This window comes from Cupressus sempervirens, chromosome 1, assembly GCF_028749045.1.
Source record: "Cupressus sempervirens isolate cs-2001-9-10 chromosome 1, ASM2874904v1, whole genome shotgun sequence".
Lineage (NCBI taxonomy): Eukaryota > Viridiplantae > Streptophyta > Pinopsida > Cupressales > Cupressaceae > Cupressus > Cupressus sempervirens.
The window spans coordinates 294,262,943-294,285,047 of record NC_143118.1 but is presented as its reverse complement, the minus strand read 5'-3'; the positions used below and the strand labels follow the sequence as shown (position 1 = coordinate 294,285,047).

General features: G+C 35.6%; 1 protein-coding gene across 2 annotated transcripts in view; it reads right to left on the bottom strand.

Moving 5' to 3' along the window:
• The window catches only part of LOC149577270 (soluble inorganic pyrophosphatase PPA1-like), a 119,661-nt gene that overhangs the window by 20,963 nt on the left and 76,593 nt on the right, over positions 1 to 22,105 (bottom strand). For both annotated transcript variants that reach the window (XM_089822982.1, XM_089822974.1), the window contains exon 6: positions 21,547 to 21,612. In XM_089822982.1, coding sequence (XP_089679108.1) covers positions 21,547 to 21,612 — 66 coding nt within the window. The remainder of the gene's footprint in view (positions 1 to 21,546; positions 21,613 to 22,105) is intronic.

Genomic DNA, 22,105 nt, shown 5'->3' with positions numbered 1-22,105 from the left:
AATCATCTCCCCATTTATTGTCAATAATATACAGGCGTGGCCAAATAGGATTAAACTTCTCATGCTTACCCTTTTCCCCTATCCTTGGATTCCACACGAGAACTAAGTCATTCACCTCAAAACTCCTTACAATTGTTTTCCTGTCATACAAATTCTTAACCTATAAATCCAATTTTGCATTTCTAGCATAATCTTATCTTCTAGTTTCGTCCAACTGCATCAACTCTTCCATTCTTACTCTCATCTCATTATCGATGTCCTTATCATAAACTTGCACAAATTTGTACAATTCCATTAAGGTTATTTTGGGGTAATTTTGCATGAATGTCATATACCAAGTCAAATAGTGCACAACCAACTACCTTCTTGATTGTTAGCCTACTGGTCCAAATAACAAGCTTAAGCTTGGAATCCTAGGCTCTCTTATTGTTTTCAAGAATCATTCCAATCAAGCTCTTATTACTTGATTCAAACTAGCCATTGCCATATGGATGATATGTAGATGAATAAGATGTTTGAAATGTAGGTCCTACATTGGTTAATACAAAAGGCATCCTAACATATGCATAGGTTCCTCATTGGATGGTAAATGTTGTTTTGTATTGTTTTCTTTCCTTCACCCTAACTTGCTTATACCTAGAGAAGTCATCTTGTAACTTTTTGCAACATAGCTTCCATATTAGGCAAACCATAGTTATCCTTTAATGAATATATATTAAGATTCCTAAAATCCACACAACCTTATACCTCCATTCTTCTTCCTTATAAGTACAAGGTTTGAAACCCACGATGAATGTCTAATCGCATCTCGTCTTTGTCAATTCCTCTTGCATTTTTGGAGCAAGAGTAGGGTGGGTTGGTCTTTGCCTTTACCTAAAAGGTTTTGCATCATCTTTAAGAGGGATAACATGTTGGAATGAATTCTCTCTATAGGCCTTAAGGTCATCAAATGACCATACAAAGACATGCATGTACTTCCTTAATAAATGTGTCCACATCTTCCTTACCTTGGGAGAGAACTTTTTCCGAATGTAAATTTGTAGGTGAATGTTTTGTACTTCCTTACTAAATCTATCCACATCTTCCTTACCTTGGGAGATAACTTTTTCCGAATGTAGGTGAATGTTCCGAGATTCACCTCTTCCAAATTATTAGGATTACTAATATTTTTTTACCATTTTTGGATTGTCCATATTGTCAAAGGCCACTTCCAATACTACTAGACCTTTGGAAACTTTATTAGTTTTTAGTTGTATGACATCATTCCCAAAAACAGTATCCTTATCTTTTAGCTTTTCTACATAACCACTGAAATCAATTTCTTGGTTCTCATATTGCCCTTCACAGTTCAAAAACCTCAATCTATCAAAATATCATCCTCAAAAACCTCTCATCATTCTATATTATCAGGTGCAAAAGACCTTACCTATACTTCAACCCTTGAGATTACTGCAAGAGTTATATGTTCTAGCTTAAGAGCAATATTAGCTAACTAAACAATCATCTTATTATGGATCTTGTTCATCCAATCTTGTCCCAAATGACTCAAAGCTCTCTATTTCAACCCAAACAACATTCCTATATTGTTTCAACTTTTCGTTTTTTTATTCATATTTGGTCCTTATTTGCGATATAGCCAGTTTTGCATCTACAAGAACTCTGAGATTCTTTATACAGTGTTTTTCTGCTAATCTCGGACCTATCAACAAAGCCTCATACTCTACAACATTATTAGTACAAGAAAATAATGGAGTAAAAGAAAGTTTATAAGTAGCAGAATCAGAATAAGAAATATCAATGTAAACAAGTGCAATATCACCTAGAACATCAGTAGCAACATCAACCTTGACAATATGTAAAGTGGAAGGACCATTAGCAATCTTCTCATTTAATTCTTTCATTGGTTCTTCTTTGACTGCATTCTTCATCAGCGCCTCTTCATATTTTTGCTATGTTCCTCGAGGACGCATCCCTGCCCAAAAACATAGAGTTTCAGAAACGGGAACATCCCCGAGATGTGGGGCAAGTATGGGATGTCCCCCAAACATCCCAAAAATCCCAAAAAATGAGGGAGACATCCCAAAAATAGGGGGCCAGACATTGATAACCTCTTGAAAACATTTGCAAGTTACCTTTAATTAACTGTTCCTTCACCTTGAAAAATGAAAATAAAGAATTCACACTCACAACCATGCCTTTAGTATCACTAATCTTCTCTCGGAAATCACCTTTGTTTACCATTGCAGTCTCCACTTTCACCATCATGACATTCCTTCTAGACCAAATACTGAAAAGTGTCTGAAGAACTATAATGCAAAAAACACAAATCCCTTCTGCCTCTCGCAATGAAATACAGAATCCACAGACAATTCCCAACTTTCACTTCAAAATATCAACAGGATGTTGCAATACTTCCATCAAGGCAGAAACACCTTGCTTAGTTCTTCCTTCTTCAAGCCTCTCAATACTATTTGAATATTCTTCAAGCTCAATGTTGACATAATCAGTAAAAGAAATATCAATGGAAACAAGTGCAATATCACCTAGAACATCAATAGCAACATCAACCATGACAATATGTAAAGTGGAAGGACCATTAGCAGTTTTCTCATTTGATTCTTTCATCTGTTCTTCGGTGACTGCATTCATCATCAGCACCTCTGCATATTTTTGTTACATTCCTAGAGGACGCATCCCTGCCCAAAAACATAGAGTTTTGGAATTGGGGGCATCCCTGAGACAGAGGGACGAGAATGGGACATCCCCCAACCTTCCCCATAATCCCAAAAAATGAGGTAGACGTCCCAGAAATAGGGGGCATCACAAGAAAAAATATGGGGCGGTCACCCGTCCCTAGTACAGTTGGGGACGTTGCAGATATCCTTATGGCCAGACGTCTAAACTTCTATAAGAAATCTGCAAGTTACCTTCAATTAACTGTTCCTTCACCTTGAAAAAATGATTATAAAGAATTCACACTCACAACCATGCCTTTAGTATCACTAATCTTCTCTAGGAAATCATCTTTGTACACCATTGCAGTCTCCAATTTCATCATCACAACATTCCTTCTAGATCAAATGCTGAAAAGTGTCTGAAGAACTACAATGTCACCAACACAAATCCCTTCTGCCTCCTGCAATGAAATATTAAACCCAAGGACAATACCCAACTTCCCCTTCAAAATATCAACTGAATGTTGAAATACTTCCATCAAGTCAAAAACACCTTTCTCAGTTCTTGCTTCCTCAAGCCTCTCAATCCTATTTGCATATTCTTCAAGCTCAATGTGAACAGAATCAGGAAAAGAAATATCAATGGAAACAAGTGCAATATCACCTAGAACATCAGTAGCAACATCAACCATGACAATATGTGAAGTGGAGGGACCATTAGCAATCTTCTCATTTAATTCTTTCATTTGTTCTTCTATGTCTATATTCTTCATCAGCACCTCTTCATATTTTTTCTACATTCCCCGAAGATGTGTCCCTGCCCAAAACCGTAGAGTTTCGACAACATGGACATCCTCGAGATGGGGGGACGAGTATGGGACGCCCCCTAGTCATCCCCAAAATTCCAAAAAATGAGGGAGACATCCCATAAATAAGGGGCCATCACAAGGAAAAATGGGGGGCAGCCAACCGTCCCTAGTACAGTTGGAGACGTCACAGACGTCTTTACAACCAGCTATCCCCAACATTGAAGCACATTTTTTAAAAAATTATTGAAACCTAATTTTAGAGCATAAAATAGGCCCTTTTCTACTACACACTTAAGCAAATCAGAATTTTGAAGTCATGAAATCTGTTGAAGTATGTAGCTTCCGTCAGACAAACACTATGAATAACAAATTTGAACTGTATGCATATATACATATCAATGACTTACATATTGATATGTATATATACATATTGTAAATACATAAGTTCAATGCTATTCTGATATTGTTTTCTGAATACAATAGATACACTCATATATATATTTCATTGATAAAAGTTCACATGTTCATATGATTATCGGCATGGCTGTTTATCTCATATGATTATCTATTTGACTAGAAATGTTGATCCTTATTTGACATTATCATTCATGCAAGTATTATGTATGAGTTACACACAATAATAAATTGGTATAATGTTAACCAATCTGCATTAGCAATTGCTATTATTAACTAATCTATGTTAAGATATACGGGTGAATGGTCATGACCATTCATCCACATTCCCTATCATATATCATTTATATGAAATTAATTCATTCTTTCAAGTATTGAAATCAATAAATACAAAGCAAGATCTGGAGAACAATAACAATTTTGTGATTGAAGCATTTCTTATCTTTAGTCGTGCAAATAGACTAGCAACAATCCTTTGCATTTCAACATGGTACCAGAGCATTGGTTGAAACAGCTAAGACAAAAGACAAAAGTGGCTCAGCATTAGGAATTTCCTTGGAAGCTTGCTAGGGTATGGGATATGGGTTGGAAAAAACACCAATCTTACATGTGAACTCTGCGACTACGCAATCATAGCCTGCACCTAGAGAAATTGTAAGGCCATCACAATGGGCCGAGGCCAATGCTTTGACTAAATCAATTTTCTCTTGCAATCACCATGTCACCCTTCACAAAGAGATTTTCCTAGTTTTGCATCGGTCGTCCAGATAGCAACGGTACTTGAATAGAATCCACTGGCTGTAACCAAGACGGATTTGAGATTGGGATTCTAAATTTGGTCAGGGCAAGAAGATTCGGTGGTCTCTCTAAAAATGAAGGAATTCATGCTAAAGTGTGGGACCCAATTTGTCAATGCCTTATTGATGTGGTGAACTAGGGACTATAAGTGCCTTTCACAGAGAAACAACTCATCTCCTCTGGTACTTCATTTAGAACTATTTGCTATACATGGGAAGTCCTTGTGAATGATTCACTTTACTATTTCCACAGTTCTATAGAAAATGAAGTTGATGACCATGGTTGTACCCTGCTTCATTATGCATCGATGGACAATAATAGCAAGATTGTTCACGTTGTGTTGTATTTTGTTTATAATATATTGGTAGATACCAAGAATATTAATGGAAATACACCTTTGCATATCATATTTAATAAAGGAGTGATGTGATCACATTAGCATTATTATTATCATTGACCCGACAACCACAATCCTTCTTAAGAGACTTAAACTCCCATTGGTAGGTATCTGTAAGAGTCTTCCAAATAGGCTCGAAGGATCTCATTCAAAAGAAAAGACGACAAACATGGCAATGGATCCTTTTGATCTAGATTCTAAAATAAAGACAAGTCAAGGGGCTCTTCTTTTGAAGAGGGAGAACACTGCAATGAAATGTTCAAATATTACGATTGGTCGCTCAAATGGCCTTATGACAATAGTCCAAGAGGAAGCAACTAGAGGATTTGTGATTAGTTGACATCCAACGAGTTAGGTTTTATTGCTTTACAGGGAGCAAACTATGATGGAATTTTGTGTTCATAGTTCTTCTAAGAGGAAGAAACAACATTTAAAGGGAGTCTGAAAATCCATCACAGAAAGGATTGAAAGGTCAAGTGAATGATGCATGTACTTGGAGCTTCAGATAGAAACCATGATATTATGAATGCTTGGTACCAATGGAGAGTTTCTCTTGTGAAAAATGTGGTATTTATTAAAATAATAAGTGTGCCTAATGATGAGTCCTTTGGAACAAGATATTTTCAATGATTGAAGTATATATGAGTAGATCATGCCTCTATGACAAAGGGAGCAGCTTAAGGATCTACATCTGTTGGTATCCAATAATATTTATTCAGAGAGAGTAAACCATGATGAGATGGTTTTTCTAACTTTCAATTGAGGTACATTATCACTAAAGAACAAACAGCCGACATTCTCACCAAGCCTCATACTAGAGAGAATTTTTGTGTACTGTTGGTACAAGCTTGATATGTTGCAGAATGAAGCCTTAGCTGAAAAGGAACTTCAGCATCAATCATCTATTACTTTTATCCTTGTATATTCCTTCTTTTCGGAAGAAAATTGAGCTAAGTTGTCGATTCAAGTTCGGTTCCAAGTTCGAAGTTCGAGAATCAGTTCGCAAGTTCATCAAAATTTTAGAAAGGAGTTGGGTTCGTTAGTACAAAAACATGTAAAAATTATAAATATATATACATATAGATATACATATACATATATATACATATATATATATATATACATATATATATATATATATATATATATATATATATATATATATATATATATATAATGAAGCATGAGTTAAAATTAGAATGTAGCATAGTGGCATAAACACATTTAAACAAAAAAAACTTTAAAACACCATAAACAATTAAACTTGTAATCATAGTGATCATACCATCATATAGTAATATAGTTCAATCAACTTCAACATCAAAGATTCAAAACATTTAAAATATCAAGTTCATGTATCATTGTTTCATGTCCATTGTTTTAACTAATGGAATGAAAATCTATTACTATTCTAAGTTCTTCAATATTTAATCTTTGTAATAAAATGACAATGAGAGGCCACCAAAAGCAATTCATAACAACTTTTAAGGTTGTGGATGCCAAAAAACTGTTTTTTTTGCCTAAAAAAACACTTTCTAGTTGTCCACGGGACCCAGTTCATTGCGGGTTCGAACTTTTTGATGTTAGTTCGCTTGGGTTCAATCCCAATTCGAACCTAATCAAACCCGCAAGGCAATAACAGTACCGTAGTCGAATTGGATAGGAGGGGGCGAACCGGTTCAAATTTTTCCGTATGCAAAGGGCGGGGGAGGTACCTAGGCAACATAGAGTTTGAGGAGAAAGTCATGATTTTTCACTCAATTGATTGAGTCGTATGTGGATAAAATGGTGTGTAATGACATGACAACACCATGTTAGAGAATCTGTGGTAACCCTATGTAAAATCTTTTATTGTCATGTGTGTGACTCCATGGCTTTATGGGCCCCCTATGTACATTACTGAAAGGTGACAATCTCTCTGATAATGCACACTTGTATTCAACATTGTAAGGTGACAACTTTCCAATGTCTACTATCACGGTGAATATCATGTTGACTTGATATTCATGGAAATGTCTTGATAGTTAATATCCCATGGACTTATTGATAGATATCATGCTGACATAATATAGTTTGTGTATCAATATGTTCTTTATGAGATAATCATAGTGGATATGATGAGTTATGGTAGACATCAAGCAACATGATGTCTGTGCACATACCATAATCAGGATATATGAATATCATGCTGACTTGATGTTCATATACTCCTTGATATCATGAGTGATGTGATATCTAAATATCTCATACTTAGTATCTCTTGAGCATTTTGATGGATATCATAAGACATGATACCTATTGCAGATCATTATGTTCTTTAAGAGATAATCACGGTGAGACACCATGATGCGTTATGGTATACATCATGAGACTTGATGTCAGAGCTCATACCATAACTTAGATATACATATAAAAAGAATATCATGTGACTTGTTGTTCTTAAGCATATTATAGTTTTGACGTCACAAGATAGGTGATATCACTCTTCCAAATAAGGTGAACATATTGAAATATATATTCGTCTTCCCTAGCTAAGAGGGAGTGTTAAAGTATGTAGCTTCAATAAGACAAATATGAATAACAAATCTGAACTGTATGCATATATTGATGCAAAAGCATCCTAGATTGCCTTGTAATCCTGCACTTTTTGTTCATTCTGCTAGTTATTGCCGAGTTCTAGTTGTTGCCGAGTTCCAGTTGCTGCCGGGTTGTCCAATGTTGGTCGAGTATTCCTTCATGTGCCGAGTGAACATGTTATTTGCTGATGTTGGTCGAGTATTCCTTCATGTGCCGAGTGAACATGTTATTTGCTGATGCTCGATTCCTTCTTTGGCCAAGTTGTCTGTGTTTTAGTTCTTATTAGACGTCAACTTTCATATTTAATTTGGATCATGAATTTAATGATAGAATCCTATTTAGGATGAGTGTTGACCATTTTGGGGTCGGCCTTTCTTTAATATTAGGTTCTAAAATCTTTTGTAAGTCGTTTTGGCAAGTATATATAGAGCACTTACGCTTAGATTAAAGGTAGAACTTAGAGCGTTTGGAAAGTGGGACGCATATGTGCCTGGAAGTGCGAAGTTGAAGCTAGATCATGGACCTTGAATGTATTTTGTATCTAGCCGTAACCCAGAAAGTCTTACAGCTGGGAATGTATGTTAATTACTTGAAATTCTATAAAAGTATTTTGTTCTCTCTCTTTGGTGTTGTTCTCTGTTGTTTGCTTCCGTTGTATTTATTCAGCAAGGTGGTTTTGATAGCTGAGTATGTCCTTAGTCATAGTTACTTCATCCCTTTTTGCACCAAGTGGTATCAGTGCTTGAGGCTCATCCTTGTGGAGATTGGATCGTGTAGAACCCTAAGTGAATTATGTTGTAGGGTTGCAGATCTGCAGATTTGACCTGTAGCTTGTAGAGGGTTACAATCTTGCAAGAACTTGATTGTAAAGATGGTTCAAGGTAGAGGAAATGTTGATAATGTTCTATTGGATACATTGAGAAAAAATGCAACAAGATTAGATGTTGTGGAGACAGCCTAGAGGAGAGGAGCGCACCTTGATGATGTGAGTGATGATGAAGCAACAACACCAAACTCTAATCCAAAACCTGGAGAAGATCAAGATGAGGCAAGATTATTGAGAGTTTATCTATGGCAAATTCAACGCATGTTGTAGAAGTTGTTCCTTATGATGGAAAATTGGATACCAATGTTGTGTTGGATTGCATCTCTAAAATGGAGAAGTTCTTTAAGTATGAAAGCACTCCTGATAATAGGAAGGTGAAAATTGAAGTTACTAGGTTGAAAGATTATGCTTCACTATGGTGGGAGCATTCACAAAGTGATAGACAAAGGAGAGGAAAGAAGAAGATCAAGACTTGGCTGAAAATGGTGAAGAAGGTGAAGAACAAATTCCTTCCTGCTAAATATCAAGTTAGCTTGTTAAAAAAATGCAAAATTTGAGGCAAAGAGACATAACAGTGACGGAGTAAATTGAGGAATTCTATAGATTAGACATCAGATCTGGACATGTGGATAATGATGTTGAGAAAATTGCAAGATATCTAAATGGATTGAGATCTGGAATCCAAGATGAGATAAGTTTTGTGAAATTGCAAAATGTGGAAGAAGCATACCAATATGCCTTGAAAGTTGAGCAGATCTTGACAAAAAAGCATGAACAAACACAAAGAGGTAGAGGTGGTAGATTCCAGAGAGGCAAAGGTAGATCTGATGGAGAAGGTGGCAGATCTGACAATTATGTGCAAGATAAGGGAAAATCTAAATGGAAAAATGATGACAAAGGCAAGACCAAGTGGAAAGGTGGTGATTCTTACCGAGGAGGTACTGGTTCTTATCGAGGAAGAGGTAGTTCTTATCGAGGAAGAGGTAATTCTTATTCTAGAAGTGGTTTTCCTTGTGATTGTTTTAGTTGTGGTAAACAAGGGCATAGATCTTTTGAGTGTAGATCCTTTGAAAGTGGGAAAGGTAACAGAAATGTTGTGGTTCAAGGAGACATTGAGGGTTCACCAAGTGGACCTAAGGCTAGAGAAAATTTGATGGTGAGAAGAACCCTATGTAATAAGGGATGTGATGAGGAACCTATCCTAAGGAAAATCCTTTTCAAGACCAAATGTAAGATGGCTGAAAATGTTGCAAGATGATCATTAATAGTGGAAGTTCTACAAATTTGGCTTTAGAAGAATTGGTTACGAAGTTGCAGTTGCAAAGGTTGGAGCATCCTAAACACTGTCATGTTTCATGGATCAAGGATGAGCATAAGATATTAGTAAGTGAAAATGTATTGTGAAGTTCAAGATTGGACATTACTTTGATAAAGTTATGTGTAATATTATGCCTATGGATTGTTGTCATATTTCGTTGGGTAGACTTTGGCAATATTATAGATATGCTATATGATGGAAGATTGAATCAATAATCTTTGGGTAAATGGAAGAAAAAAAGTATTGTTGCCTTTGATTGAAAGTCCAAATGAGGTTAATTTTGTACTACTATTCAAGTTTGCATGGTTAGTGGGAAACAATTTTAAAAAGAAATGAAAAGGAACCAAGTTTGTTTCGCTATAATTCCAAGAGTACCGAGTTTTGGTAGTAATGATTGAGCAGCAGAAGCTGGTAATAACCGAGTGACAGCAGAAGTTGGTAGAGATCAAGTACTAGCAGAAATTAAAAACTTATTGAATGAGCACAAAGAAATTGTTGTAGAGGATATTTCTGATGGTTTACCACCAGTAAGAAGTATAAGTCATTGTATGGATCTGATTCCTGGAGCTAGTTTTCCAAATAAAGCACCATATAAGTTGACACCTACAAAGAATGAAGAACTTAACAAACAAGTGCATGAGCTATTGCAGAAAGATTTGATAAGAGAAAGTTTGAGTCCATGTGTTGTACCTATTGTATGGGCACCTAAGAAGAATAGAGAATCGAGAATGTGTACTAATTCCAGAGCTATTAACAAAATCACAATGAAATATGGGTTTCCTATGTCGAGGATGGATAACATAATGGATTGTTTGAGTGGAGCAACGTATTTTACCAAGATTGGTTTGAAGAGTGGTTATCATCAGATCAGAATCAGAGAAGGTGATGAATGGAAGACTGCTTTGAAGACAAATGATAGTTTGTATGAATGGTTGGTAATGCCTTTTGGTTTGACTAATGCACCTAGTACTTTAATGAGGTTGATGAATGAAGTTCTGAAGAGATTTTTCAGTAAATTTGTGATTATGTATTTGGATGATATTCTAATATTCAGTAAGACTAAGGAAGAACATCTTAAGCATGCTAGACAAGTACTGCAGAAATTGAAAGAGGAGAAGTTGATGATTAATCTGAACAAATGTTCTTTTATGCAAGAGATTGTGTATTTGGAATTTGTGATTTCAGCTGACGGTTTGAAAATGGATCCTGACAAAGTTAGAGCAATTTTAGAATGGCCTACACTGGAGAATGTGGGTGCGCTAAGATCATTTCATAGATTGGCTAGTTTTTACAGGAAGTTTGTAAGGAATTTCAGTTCTGTTTGTAATACTATGACTAAGAGAATGAGAGGAGATAAAAAGGAATTCAAGTGGACACATGGCGCTGATAACAGTTTTGAGACTTTGAAACAAAAAGTTGTGGAGTTACCTGTCTTGGCTCTGCCTGATTTCAATAAGGTATTTCAAGTTAAATGTGATGCAAGTGGTAGTGCAATAAGAATCGTATTAAGTCAAGAAGGTAAACTTGTTGTTTTCTTTAGTGAAAAGTTGAATGATGCTAAAAGGAAGTATTCGGTGTCTAATCAAGAGTTTTATGCTATTGTTCAAGCACTAAAGAAGTGGAGACATTATTTGATTCCTAAGAAGTTTGTGTTGTATACACTGATCATAAAGCCTTACAATACTTGGGAAGTCAACATAAGTTGAATTAGAAACATATGAAGTGGGTTGAGTACTTGCAAAGTTTCACATTTGTGATTAAGCATAAGAGTGGAGTCACTGACCGAGTTGTTGATGCATTAAGTAGAAGACATTCCTTGCTGACCAAGATGAAGGTTGAAATTCTTGGTTTTGATGAGATGGAAGAGTTGTATTAAACTGATCCTAATTTTTTTGAAATGTGGAGAGAGTGCAAAGCACAACACCTAGTTTGACATAACAACCAAGTAAGTTTGATGAATATTTTATTCGAGGAGGTATATTCTTTAAGGGAATTTAGTTGTGTATTCCTAAGAATTCTATGAGGCTGAATTTGATTAAGGAAAAGCATAGTGGTGGATTGGTTGGACATTTTGGAAATGATAAGACACTGTGTTTGTTGATAGATAAGTATTATTGGCCACAGATGTATAAGGATATTTAGAAGTTTGTAAAAAGTTGTGGAGTTTGTCAAGTTGTAAGAGTAAGTCAAAATATTGGATTGTATACACCTATTTCAATTCCTAAGAAACCTTGGAGTGACATCAATATGGATTTTGTTTTTAAATTGCCTAAGATAGTGAAGGGGTATGATTCTATATTTGTTGTTGTGGATAGATTTTCTAAAATGGCTCATTTTATACCTTGTAAGAAGACATTAGATGCCAAGAATGTTGCTGAGATTTTCTTCAAATAGATTGTTAGATTGCATGGATTACCAAAAAGTATTATTTTTGACAAAGACAGTAAGTTTGTTGGTTATTTTTCAAGAACTTCATGGATAAAGTTGGTACTGAGTTGAAGTTTAGTTCTACATTCCATCCACAAACAGATGGACAGAAAGAGGTTGTGAATAGAAGCTTGGGTAATTTGCTGAGATGTTTAATTGGAGATAAACCACATAATTGGGAGTTGGTATTGACACAAGTTGATTTTGCATATAATAATTCTGTGAATAGGAGTACAGGGAAAACACCTTTTGAGATTGTTACAGGAATGCAGCATAAAGGATATCAGATTGGAGGGATGTTGCTGGTGAAGAAAATAGAAGTGCTACAGGGATGAATTTGCTGATTTTATGGAATCTTTCCATAAGGAAGTAAAGTTATGGTTGGAATAAAGTAATCATAAGTATAAGGATAATGCTGATAAGTCTACAAGACATCATGTTTTTTAATTTGGTGAGGGTTCATTTGAAGGAAGATTTTTTGTTGAAACATATAGTAAGCTAAAGATGAAGAAGTTTGGACCTTGTAAGATCTTGAGGAAGTTTGACAATGCTTCTGAAATAGAGCTCCCTGATGACATGGATATATCTCTTATATTCAATGTTGCTGATTTGTATAAGTATCATGAGTCAGATGATGAAATTGTTGTATTAGATGATTATCCTAAGAAGCAAATTGAAGAGGTTGAACAAGTATTAGATCAAAGAGTTAGTAAGAGCACAAGAGGCAAATATTACTACGAGTATTTGGTGAAGTGGAAGAATAGACCAGTTAAAGATGCTAAATGGATCTCTCAATCTGAATTGGATTCATCTTAGGTTGTGACACTTGCATGATTCAGGACAATCATTTCTTTCAACCCTAGTTGTCTGAAGTAGGAGCATCCTGGGTTGCCTTGTAATCCTACACTTTTTGTTCATTCTGTCAATTATTGCGAAGTGCCAATTACCGGCGAGTGCTAATTACTATCGAGTGCCAGTTGTTGCCGAGTTGTCCAGTGTTGGTCGAGTGTTCCTTCATGTGCCAAGTGAACATGTTATTTATTGCTACTTGTTCCTTCTTTGGTCAAGTTGTTTGTGTTTTAGTTCTTAGTAGGAGCGGACTTTCGTATTTAATTTGGTTCATAAATTTAATGATAGGATCTTGTTTAGGGATGACTGTTAACCATTCTAGGGTCGGCCTTTCTTTGATATAATATTCTAGAATCTTTTGTAAGCCGTTTTGGCAAGTATAAATAGAGTTTTTAGGCTTACGTTAAAGGTATAACTTAGAGGGTTTTGAAAGTGGGAGGCATGTGTTTGGAAGTGTGAATTTGAAGCTGGATCGTGGATCTTGAATGTATTTTGTATCTGATCATAACCTAGAAGGCCTTGCAACTGAGCATGTATGCCGATTACCTGAAAATTCTATAAAAGTATTTTGTTCTCTCTCTCTCCTTGGTGTTGTTCTTTTTTGCTTGCTTCGTTGTGTTTACTCAACAAGGTGGTTTGGATAGCTGGGTGTGTCCTTGGCCCTAGTTACTTAATCCCTTCTTGCACCATATATACATATTGTCAATACATAAGTTCGATGTTATTCTAATATTGTTTTTTGAATACAACTAATGCACTCATATATATTTCATTGATAAAAGTTCACATATTCATACGATTATCGGCATGCATGGCTGTAGATGCCAACCATTTTTATCTCATATGATTATCGGTTTGACTGGAAATGTCGATCCATATTTGGCATTATTGTTAATGCAAGTATTATGTGTGGGTTATACACAATAATGAATTAGTGTAATGTTAACCAATCTGCATTAGCAATTGTTATTGTTAACTAATCTATGTTAAGATATAAGGGTGAATGGGCATGATCCATATTTGGCATTATTGTTCATGCAAATATTATGTGTGAGTTATACACAATAATGAATTGGTGTAATGTTAACCAATCTGCATTAGCAATTGTTATTGTTAATTAATCTATGTTAAGATATAAGGGTGAATGGTCATGCCCTACCATAGATTATTTATATCAAATGAATTCATTCTTCCAAGTATCAAAATCAATAAATACAAAGCAAGCTCTAGAGAACAATAACAATTATGTGATTGAAACATTCCTTATCTTTAGCATTGCAAATACATTAGCAACGATCCTTTGCATTTCAACAAAATCAAAGAAATTTTCTGAGGATGTATGTATGAAGGCAAAGTCTAAATACATGGTTTGCAAATAGATGCAATCGGACTATTTGGACACCAAGATCATGATTAAATTAACTTATGTGAATTCCCAAAATGCACAAATCAGACCCCCTTACCAATGCATAAACCTGCATTTTTCTCCAATCTAGTTGTAACCCTGCATTTTTCTCCCAATCAGATCAGATCTTATTTTCCCGAGGATAGACCTGCAACATGTCAAAAACTTAGAAATCGATCCACAATTTGCTTATTATTACCCCAAACATGCATTGTGAGACCTGATAATAGGGAACAAGTATTAGGATCAAACTGGTTTTTAAGACAAATTTCAAATTTCTATGATATTGTTCACTACTAAACTTACATTTTTGTTCACATATTGATATGCATATTGACAATTGAAATTGTTTTTTGAATGCATAATACACTAGAGTGAGTATTGAATCGTTTATTGTTTCCTAGATGGCATTCAAATGGTGTATGGTAAGGCTCTATAGTGTTTAGACAATGTAGTCAAAAAGATCCGCACACTAGGCGCGTGTACGTCCCTGGTGCGGGTATGTTGCGCACCTGAGTACCTCCACTGCGGCAAAAACATGGCCGTACCACAGCCACATTGATCAGGGCACTCAAGCAGGACACAGGGACGTAGGTGCGTCCAGGGTGTGGGGGTATAAACTCTAGTGCGTGCAGGGTGCGGTTGGCACCTTGACTGAAAAGCCGAAAAAAATAACCCTTTTGCAATTGTTTTCTTTAGCAAGAGAACCCTAATTGGGTGTGGGTCCCATGAGGTCTATTTAAAAATTTTAGTATTTTAATAAGTTCAATAGTTATTGGTAATGGTTATGAAGTTTCAAGTTTCAAGTCTAAACTAATGGTTTGTGAAACATATTTCAATTTTCTATATTCAACTATATTTGGTGTGTTATATTGAAGTATCATTTCAAAATTAGCATTTTTAGTCATATATATATATATACTATGCAACCTCCACCGCTTTGCACCCCCGCCGTCCCCAAATCATGGCCCATTTTATTCCCGGATCCGAAACTCATCCCGACATCCCCCTACACTCTTGCTCCAATTCAAAACAATGTTTAATGATATGCCTTTTGCTTAGTTTTATATGAATGACATGCATATTTGTAAATTTCAATGTATATTTTAAAATTTCCCTATATTTATATAGTTGTCCTTGTTGGTTGTCCCATCCACAAAATCAACAAAATGTTTTGTTGTCCCGAAAACCCATCCCGTTGTCCCCTGATGTCCCCGTTCCGGAAACTAGGAGTAACATAGTATTTTTGAGCAATGGCAATAAGATTTGATATGTCTCAGTATATCACTTATCCAAATCAACTGATTTATCTTTGTTAAGATATGAAACATGGGTGAGCAAGTCAACAACTTCCACGTTACATGAAAATGTGCTAAGGGCCCGTTTGTTTGTCGGTATAGGAATAGAAAATTAGAATGGAAAATTAGAATAGGAATGGAAATGGAAAAGAGCAATCCCATTCTTGTTTGATTAACCTGGTATTTGATTGGGAATATGTTACTACCTTGTTTGGCTGTACAAAAATGGAATAGGAATAAGGTAAAGTTTTGAATTTTAAAAAATATATATATTAAAAAAAAAAAATGTTTTAAAAAAAAATTAATTTAAAAAAAATTGGTGCTGCTCCCACCTCTGTAGCTCTACCTGCCAATGATAGCCCTCTTTTCTATCATTAGGGCTCTGTTGCTAGGTAAACAAAGTCCACTAGGATCTAGATGTGGTTCTGAGCGAAGGGATGCCTTTTCGGGTCGGGGCAAACTTATTGGCTCTTTATTTATTCATTTCTTCATTTTGGTCCACCTAAAATTTTTTTTAAAATTGAAAAAATTAAATTAAATTTAACTAAAAAAATTTATTTTTATTTTTTTAAATCAGATTGGAATAGGAATGGCCCATTCCAATAACAACTATTTTTTGGAATGGACATATGCTCATTTTAAAGGCAAAATTGGAAAATGTTTGCCTATTCCATATTCCAATTTGGAGTACCAAACACAGAATACATTTTCTATTCCTATTTTCCTAAACCTATTTCAGTAAACAAACAGGCCCTAAGGGAAGATTATGATATAGTGGACGGAATGGAATTGAGTACAATGGATTAGGATGATCATCAGGATCCTTCCTTAGAGGCAATTACAAAGTCAAAAGGTAGACCTTACTTATGAGAAGATGAAATCGGAGAAAGAAGGCCCAGCGGAGTCAATCGGACTAGAAAGATGGAGGCAATAGCCAACAAAAAAGAACAGTTAATAGCAAGAAGAGAAATTTGGAGGTTGAGAAAAGTAAAAAACATCAGGAGCCTGCAACAAAGAGATAGAATGCAACACTATCAAGGCAAAGCATAACTGAGGTTAGGAGCCAAGAGGTTAATACAAGTCGACAAGGGGTCGCCGACAAGGGGTCGCGGTAGAGGTGAGCTTTGATTCAGAATCAAGTGGTTACAGTAACACTACTGAGTACTCTCCTCTCTAAGAGAACCAATATGGGGATGATATGACAGTCATTAATGAAGAAGAGGATAGGCCAATTGATATTGAGAAAGTAAGCCAAGCACCTAGGGCTGTTGGTGATGCTTTGCTAGTCAAACCAAATCCAAATTTGGGGTGAAGCATTGCACCACTATGGTTAAGGCAAATGCTTATGCCAAGAGGCAAGGTGGTGAATATCTAAACAGTTGAAGATATTCAAGGGTTAGTGGAAAAGGAAGATAGCTTGATACAGAGACAAATTGCAAAAATGGTGGCAAAGGTAATCAAGAGCGATGATGAGGGTCACCGAAAAGTTTAGATTGTTATACCAAAGGTTAGCAAGGCAGTGAATGAGATTGTAGCCAAGGAGTATGTGATGGTAGAGCATAACTTAGGAAGAATCACGGATGACATGCAATGTGAGGAGATCCAGGAAGGCATGGTTTCAATTAGAGAAAGGTTAAGGAAGGCAAACGAGAGGATTGTAAAGTTGGAAGCCTAAAACAAGTATTGGAGAGATTGCCAACCTATCCAACAGTTACATTAGGCAGCCCTTCTGCAAGACAACAGGAGCAACATAGAAGAAATATCAGCTGAACTGCACGAAATCAAGGATTGGATCAGTGATATAATTCAAGATGAGCAAAATTTCTTGCCTTACTTTATCTCGGCATTCAGGTCATTGGCGGCTATTAGAGACAAATTCAGAACATTTGAAGGGTAGTGGAAGGATTTCCTTCCAAGTGTCATTCCTAGGCTACGGGCATTTATTAGGTTATCGGAGAGATATTTGGAAAGAACCAAGTTGGTCGATGAAGGAGGAATGAGTATAGTGGAGTCTTGGTGTGTTGCCTTGACCATCAGATTGAGGATACTTGAAGAGATATAGAATGAGATTGCACAACATAGCCTAGGCATTGACACTTCCATTTCAACCATGATGAGCAATGTTGGGGTTGCACTTGATTTTGAAGATATCAAAGAAGAGAATGTCAATAGGACAAAGTTTGGGTCGAGATTGGATGAGTTGGGGAAGGTTGCCATCAGGAAAAAACATTTGGGCACCCCTTGCCTCCCTCATTGCCTTTATTGGATATGCGAGAGAATATGATAAGGGTCATGAGAAGACAGTGCAAGCAACGAGAAACATGATGAATTCAGCTGAGCTCAAGATGAAGCACATGCCTTGCCCTCTCATGAATAAAGTCAACAAAAGGCTAGCCAAGTTCATTTCCTTGGCTAAAAAGATGAAAGAAAAGGGTAGAGTTATATTAGAGGATCATTTGATGTAAGCCCAAGTGGCAAATTCTCCTTTCTTTTGGGTAGGATAGGTGTCTGATTCTAATTGGCTACCATTTTGATGGCTTCTCATTGGTTGCCACTTTTCCTTTTTTTTCATTGGTCCATTGATGAGGTGCCATCTTCTCATTGCCTGATGGGGTGGCAACCCTAGTTAGGGTTTCTAGGATTTGATCTGGATCATTGATTTTGCCTCTTAATCTCTACCGTTGGTTGTAATTTTGGCCCCTATATAAGGCCATTTGCTCTCATTTGTAAAGGGTTGAAGAAAATTGTTGCTTAAGATAATACCAAAATTGCTTCTCTTATCATTGTTGTGACTTGCATGCTGATTAAGGACACTTGATGTTATTGCATGGTTTCTACTTCCAATAGTTAAAGTAAAATTTCATTGAAGTTGTTAAAGTAGATTTTATTTCAAGAAAGTTGTTAAGCAAGAGTAAGAATAGATGGATAATTGTATGGTGATATTAGTGGATGTTTGATAGGGATCCATAAACTAGGCCACTAGCATCCTAGCGGCTTGTTAGGAAGCCTTGCGTGGTAATCTAGTATCTTTTCCCTTGAATCGTTGCATCTATGTAGGTAGCGCCGCTGGTAAGCTTTCATCAAATTTGGTCCCTGTCCATTTGCTAATCTTTCCACTCATAGGCGTAGAGGTAAAGCAACAAGTAGTTTAGTAGTTGGAGTTCATTCAAGAAGAAAGTTAGAAGATTTGAGCATTGGTGGACATACCCTCCATCATACATTACAAAGCTAGATTTCATCATCATCATAGTAAAAGTTCAACATCCTTGCAAGAACAACATAAGCCAGCCTACGTGATTAACTAACAAATCACATTAATATAACTGAGTTAGTATCCATAGGTGTAAGGAACCTTGAAGTTTTACTCATACTTTTCATGAGTATTTACTTTTCAAGAGAGGGTTGAGTGTTTGGTATTCCATATCAAGTATTCAATTCCTATATGTTATGTAGTGGTACAAAACTGACATCAACACTTCTTTAGGGCAACTTTTAGGAAAACTCACAAGATCACAGTATCTAAGCATACTTGTAACCATCCTATACTGCTTCAAAAAGGCATTCATTAGTTTTCTTTGCCTATTGTAAAATTTGAAACTACCCACAACCTAGGCAGAAAAGTGCCTTTTTTGTGTAGGGCTAAATATTCCTTATCAATCAAATACAATTGTCAAATGAGTTCAATATATTCTATCCTAAATGGTGCAAATTTAGGCAACGTATGTGGGGGTTGTGGGCAACCATAAACCCTCACAATGGTGAAAATGTGAAATATGCCATTTAGAAGTACCGCAAACAAGTGGATTATCATCTTCATGAGTTTTACGTCCATTGCCCTTAGCTTCTAGTTTCCATTCTTCCTAGAAGCAATCAGCTCTCAACCTATCAAATTTAGGACGATCATCTTTCTCAATCACACCTTGACTGAAGGATTCCCAAGAGTGGGAAAGCCATTCATGGCACAACCAAACTCATTATCTGCAAAGGATTCTCCAATTGCACTGAGATGATCTTTTAAATCTGTAATCTTAATGATGTAAGAAACAACTGATTCTCTTGTAGCCATTTTAACATGAAGAAGTTGGCGTCTCAAGGCAAAAGCTCTATTGGTGTTGATGAATTCACATAGATCCTTCAGATTCCAGTTCTTAGAAGCTTTGTGTTTGTGCCTTGAGTTCATAACTTTGCGGTTCTTCAGTCGAGTTCACTTGTTCATGTTTCCTATCACCACCATTTTGCTTCTTCATTCCATCTCTTCATTACCTTAGCTCTAATACCATATTACACAAGTAATTGGCAAAATAATTGGATGATTATTGAATGAGCAAGGCAATCATTATATAGTTTACAAAATAGACATTATTAGAAACACTCCACCAACGAAAGAATAAAAGAATATTAAAATATCCTAATATTTACAAGATAAACAATATTGATCAGTAAAAGAATAATTAATAAGATATTCGGAGATATTCTACAAAGACACTAGCATAAGTCTCTAAGGGATTACCAGTGAATCACATCACAAGATAACATTAGCAGGATAATTGGGATCTCCTCTATTATCTTTCTTCACAATCTGTAGCATATGATTAGATATTTGGTGACTAGTCCTAGGATAGTAAGTATTTCATCTTGCACGTTGGCGTAGCAACATAATGCACATGAGCATCTCACATAAAAAACCTACCTTTGTGAGACTTTTAAAAAGAAATGGCTTAGACAGCATAAAAGGTTTCTTACCTTGTAATAAGAACTCCTATATGCCAAATGATTAAAAATTTCAATTCACAAGAGCATTGGGAGAAAAATCTCTACTTTAGATTCCACAAACTATATGAATAAGTATGTGAATATGTTTCCAAAACCACAGCCAGATTCAGAGCTTGTCCTCCACTAAAATAATAAAGTGGCATAACTGAACTACTGTCATCTTTTCAAGAAATTTAATAACATTTTAAGTTTCATTAAGTTCAACTTTTGACATGCCAGGAACATATATGCAAACGGTATGAATGACAGCTGTGTTCGTGACTTGGAACCCATCACCTAGACTACTATGGAAGCACAAATACCACAAAAAGCGTTTCATAATTTCAGTTCTTGTCTAATATGCACTACCAGATATTTATTAAATGAATCCGAATTAATTTTAGTCCAAGCTGCATTTTAACGTAAATAGGCTTGAAATAGATATATAAGATGTTAAACTTATCTTGTAATGATTCCAATATTATTGAACCTGATTCCCAAGCATTTCACTCAGATTGTAAGGTTTTCACATTTCAAAGTTGCAGTAATTAGACCAAAGCAGTGAAGAACTTTCCCTTAAATGAAACTCCACTTCATAAAAAAATATTTGAAGAGGCAGAATATTATATTTGTTATAAAAACACATCATTGTATCCAAAATTCAAATTACAAACAAAGAAATATTAGACCAAACAGGCAATTATAAACAGCAGTGTGTTTTCAAGTCTATATATAGTTTTAAAAAATGAAAAATATCAAAACCAGACTGTTAACAAGAAGATGACCCACACTTTCATTCATTTGAATATTCAGTAGCCTATTAACCTAACAAATGAAATGCAGTTTCGTGTTCCTGTCTCCATCTATATGGTCAGGGAACAAGAATGTATTCTCTGGAAAATGTTGTTTAGATCAACCAATGTTAAAACCTTTGAAGAATAAATTATGATTCCATAACTGATGTTCTCTTCAGTAGTGTCTGATAAAATCTTTGTACATACCTGATCAATCATAGGCATTAGGCCAATTGCTCTAGCTCGAAGGAAGCATCCAGTTAGAACAGGTTCCTGATCAATCATTGGCATTCAAAATCAAGGCCATAGCCATCAGAAATAAACAAAATGCAGAACTAGTTATTGTATCTGAAGAATTAACAATGCATAAATAGGTACGTAAAAATTAATTTTACAACTTAACCATGGAGTATAGAGTTACGAGATGATGTGTGTATTGCAACCACAAAGCAAGTTAAATATAAACAAATTGCACTATAACCAACAACATATAAATTAATAAAATGTGTACTTCAAAAACATCAAATGTTTATGTATATTACTGTTAGGATATGTCTGCGGTTATCATGTGCAGATTATATGAATTTTGATATAGGTTGTTGCCAAAGCCTCACTGAAGGTAAATTTCAGCTAAAAGTGTCACAATATAGGTTATTCAAAGCAGATGATATTCTTTAACTATAAAGTTTTTCAACTATATTTAACTTTCCAGCTCTCTTACAGTTTGAATAGCTTTAGGTTTAATAATCAAACTACTACTTCAAAA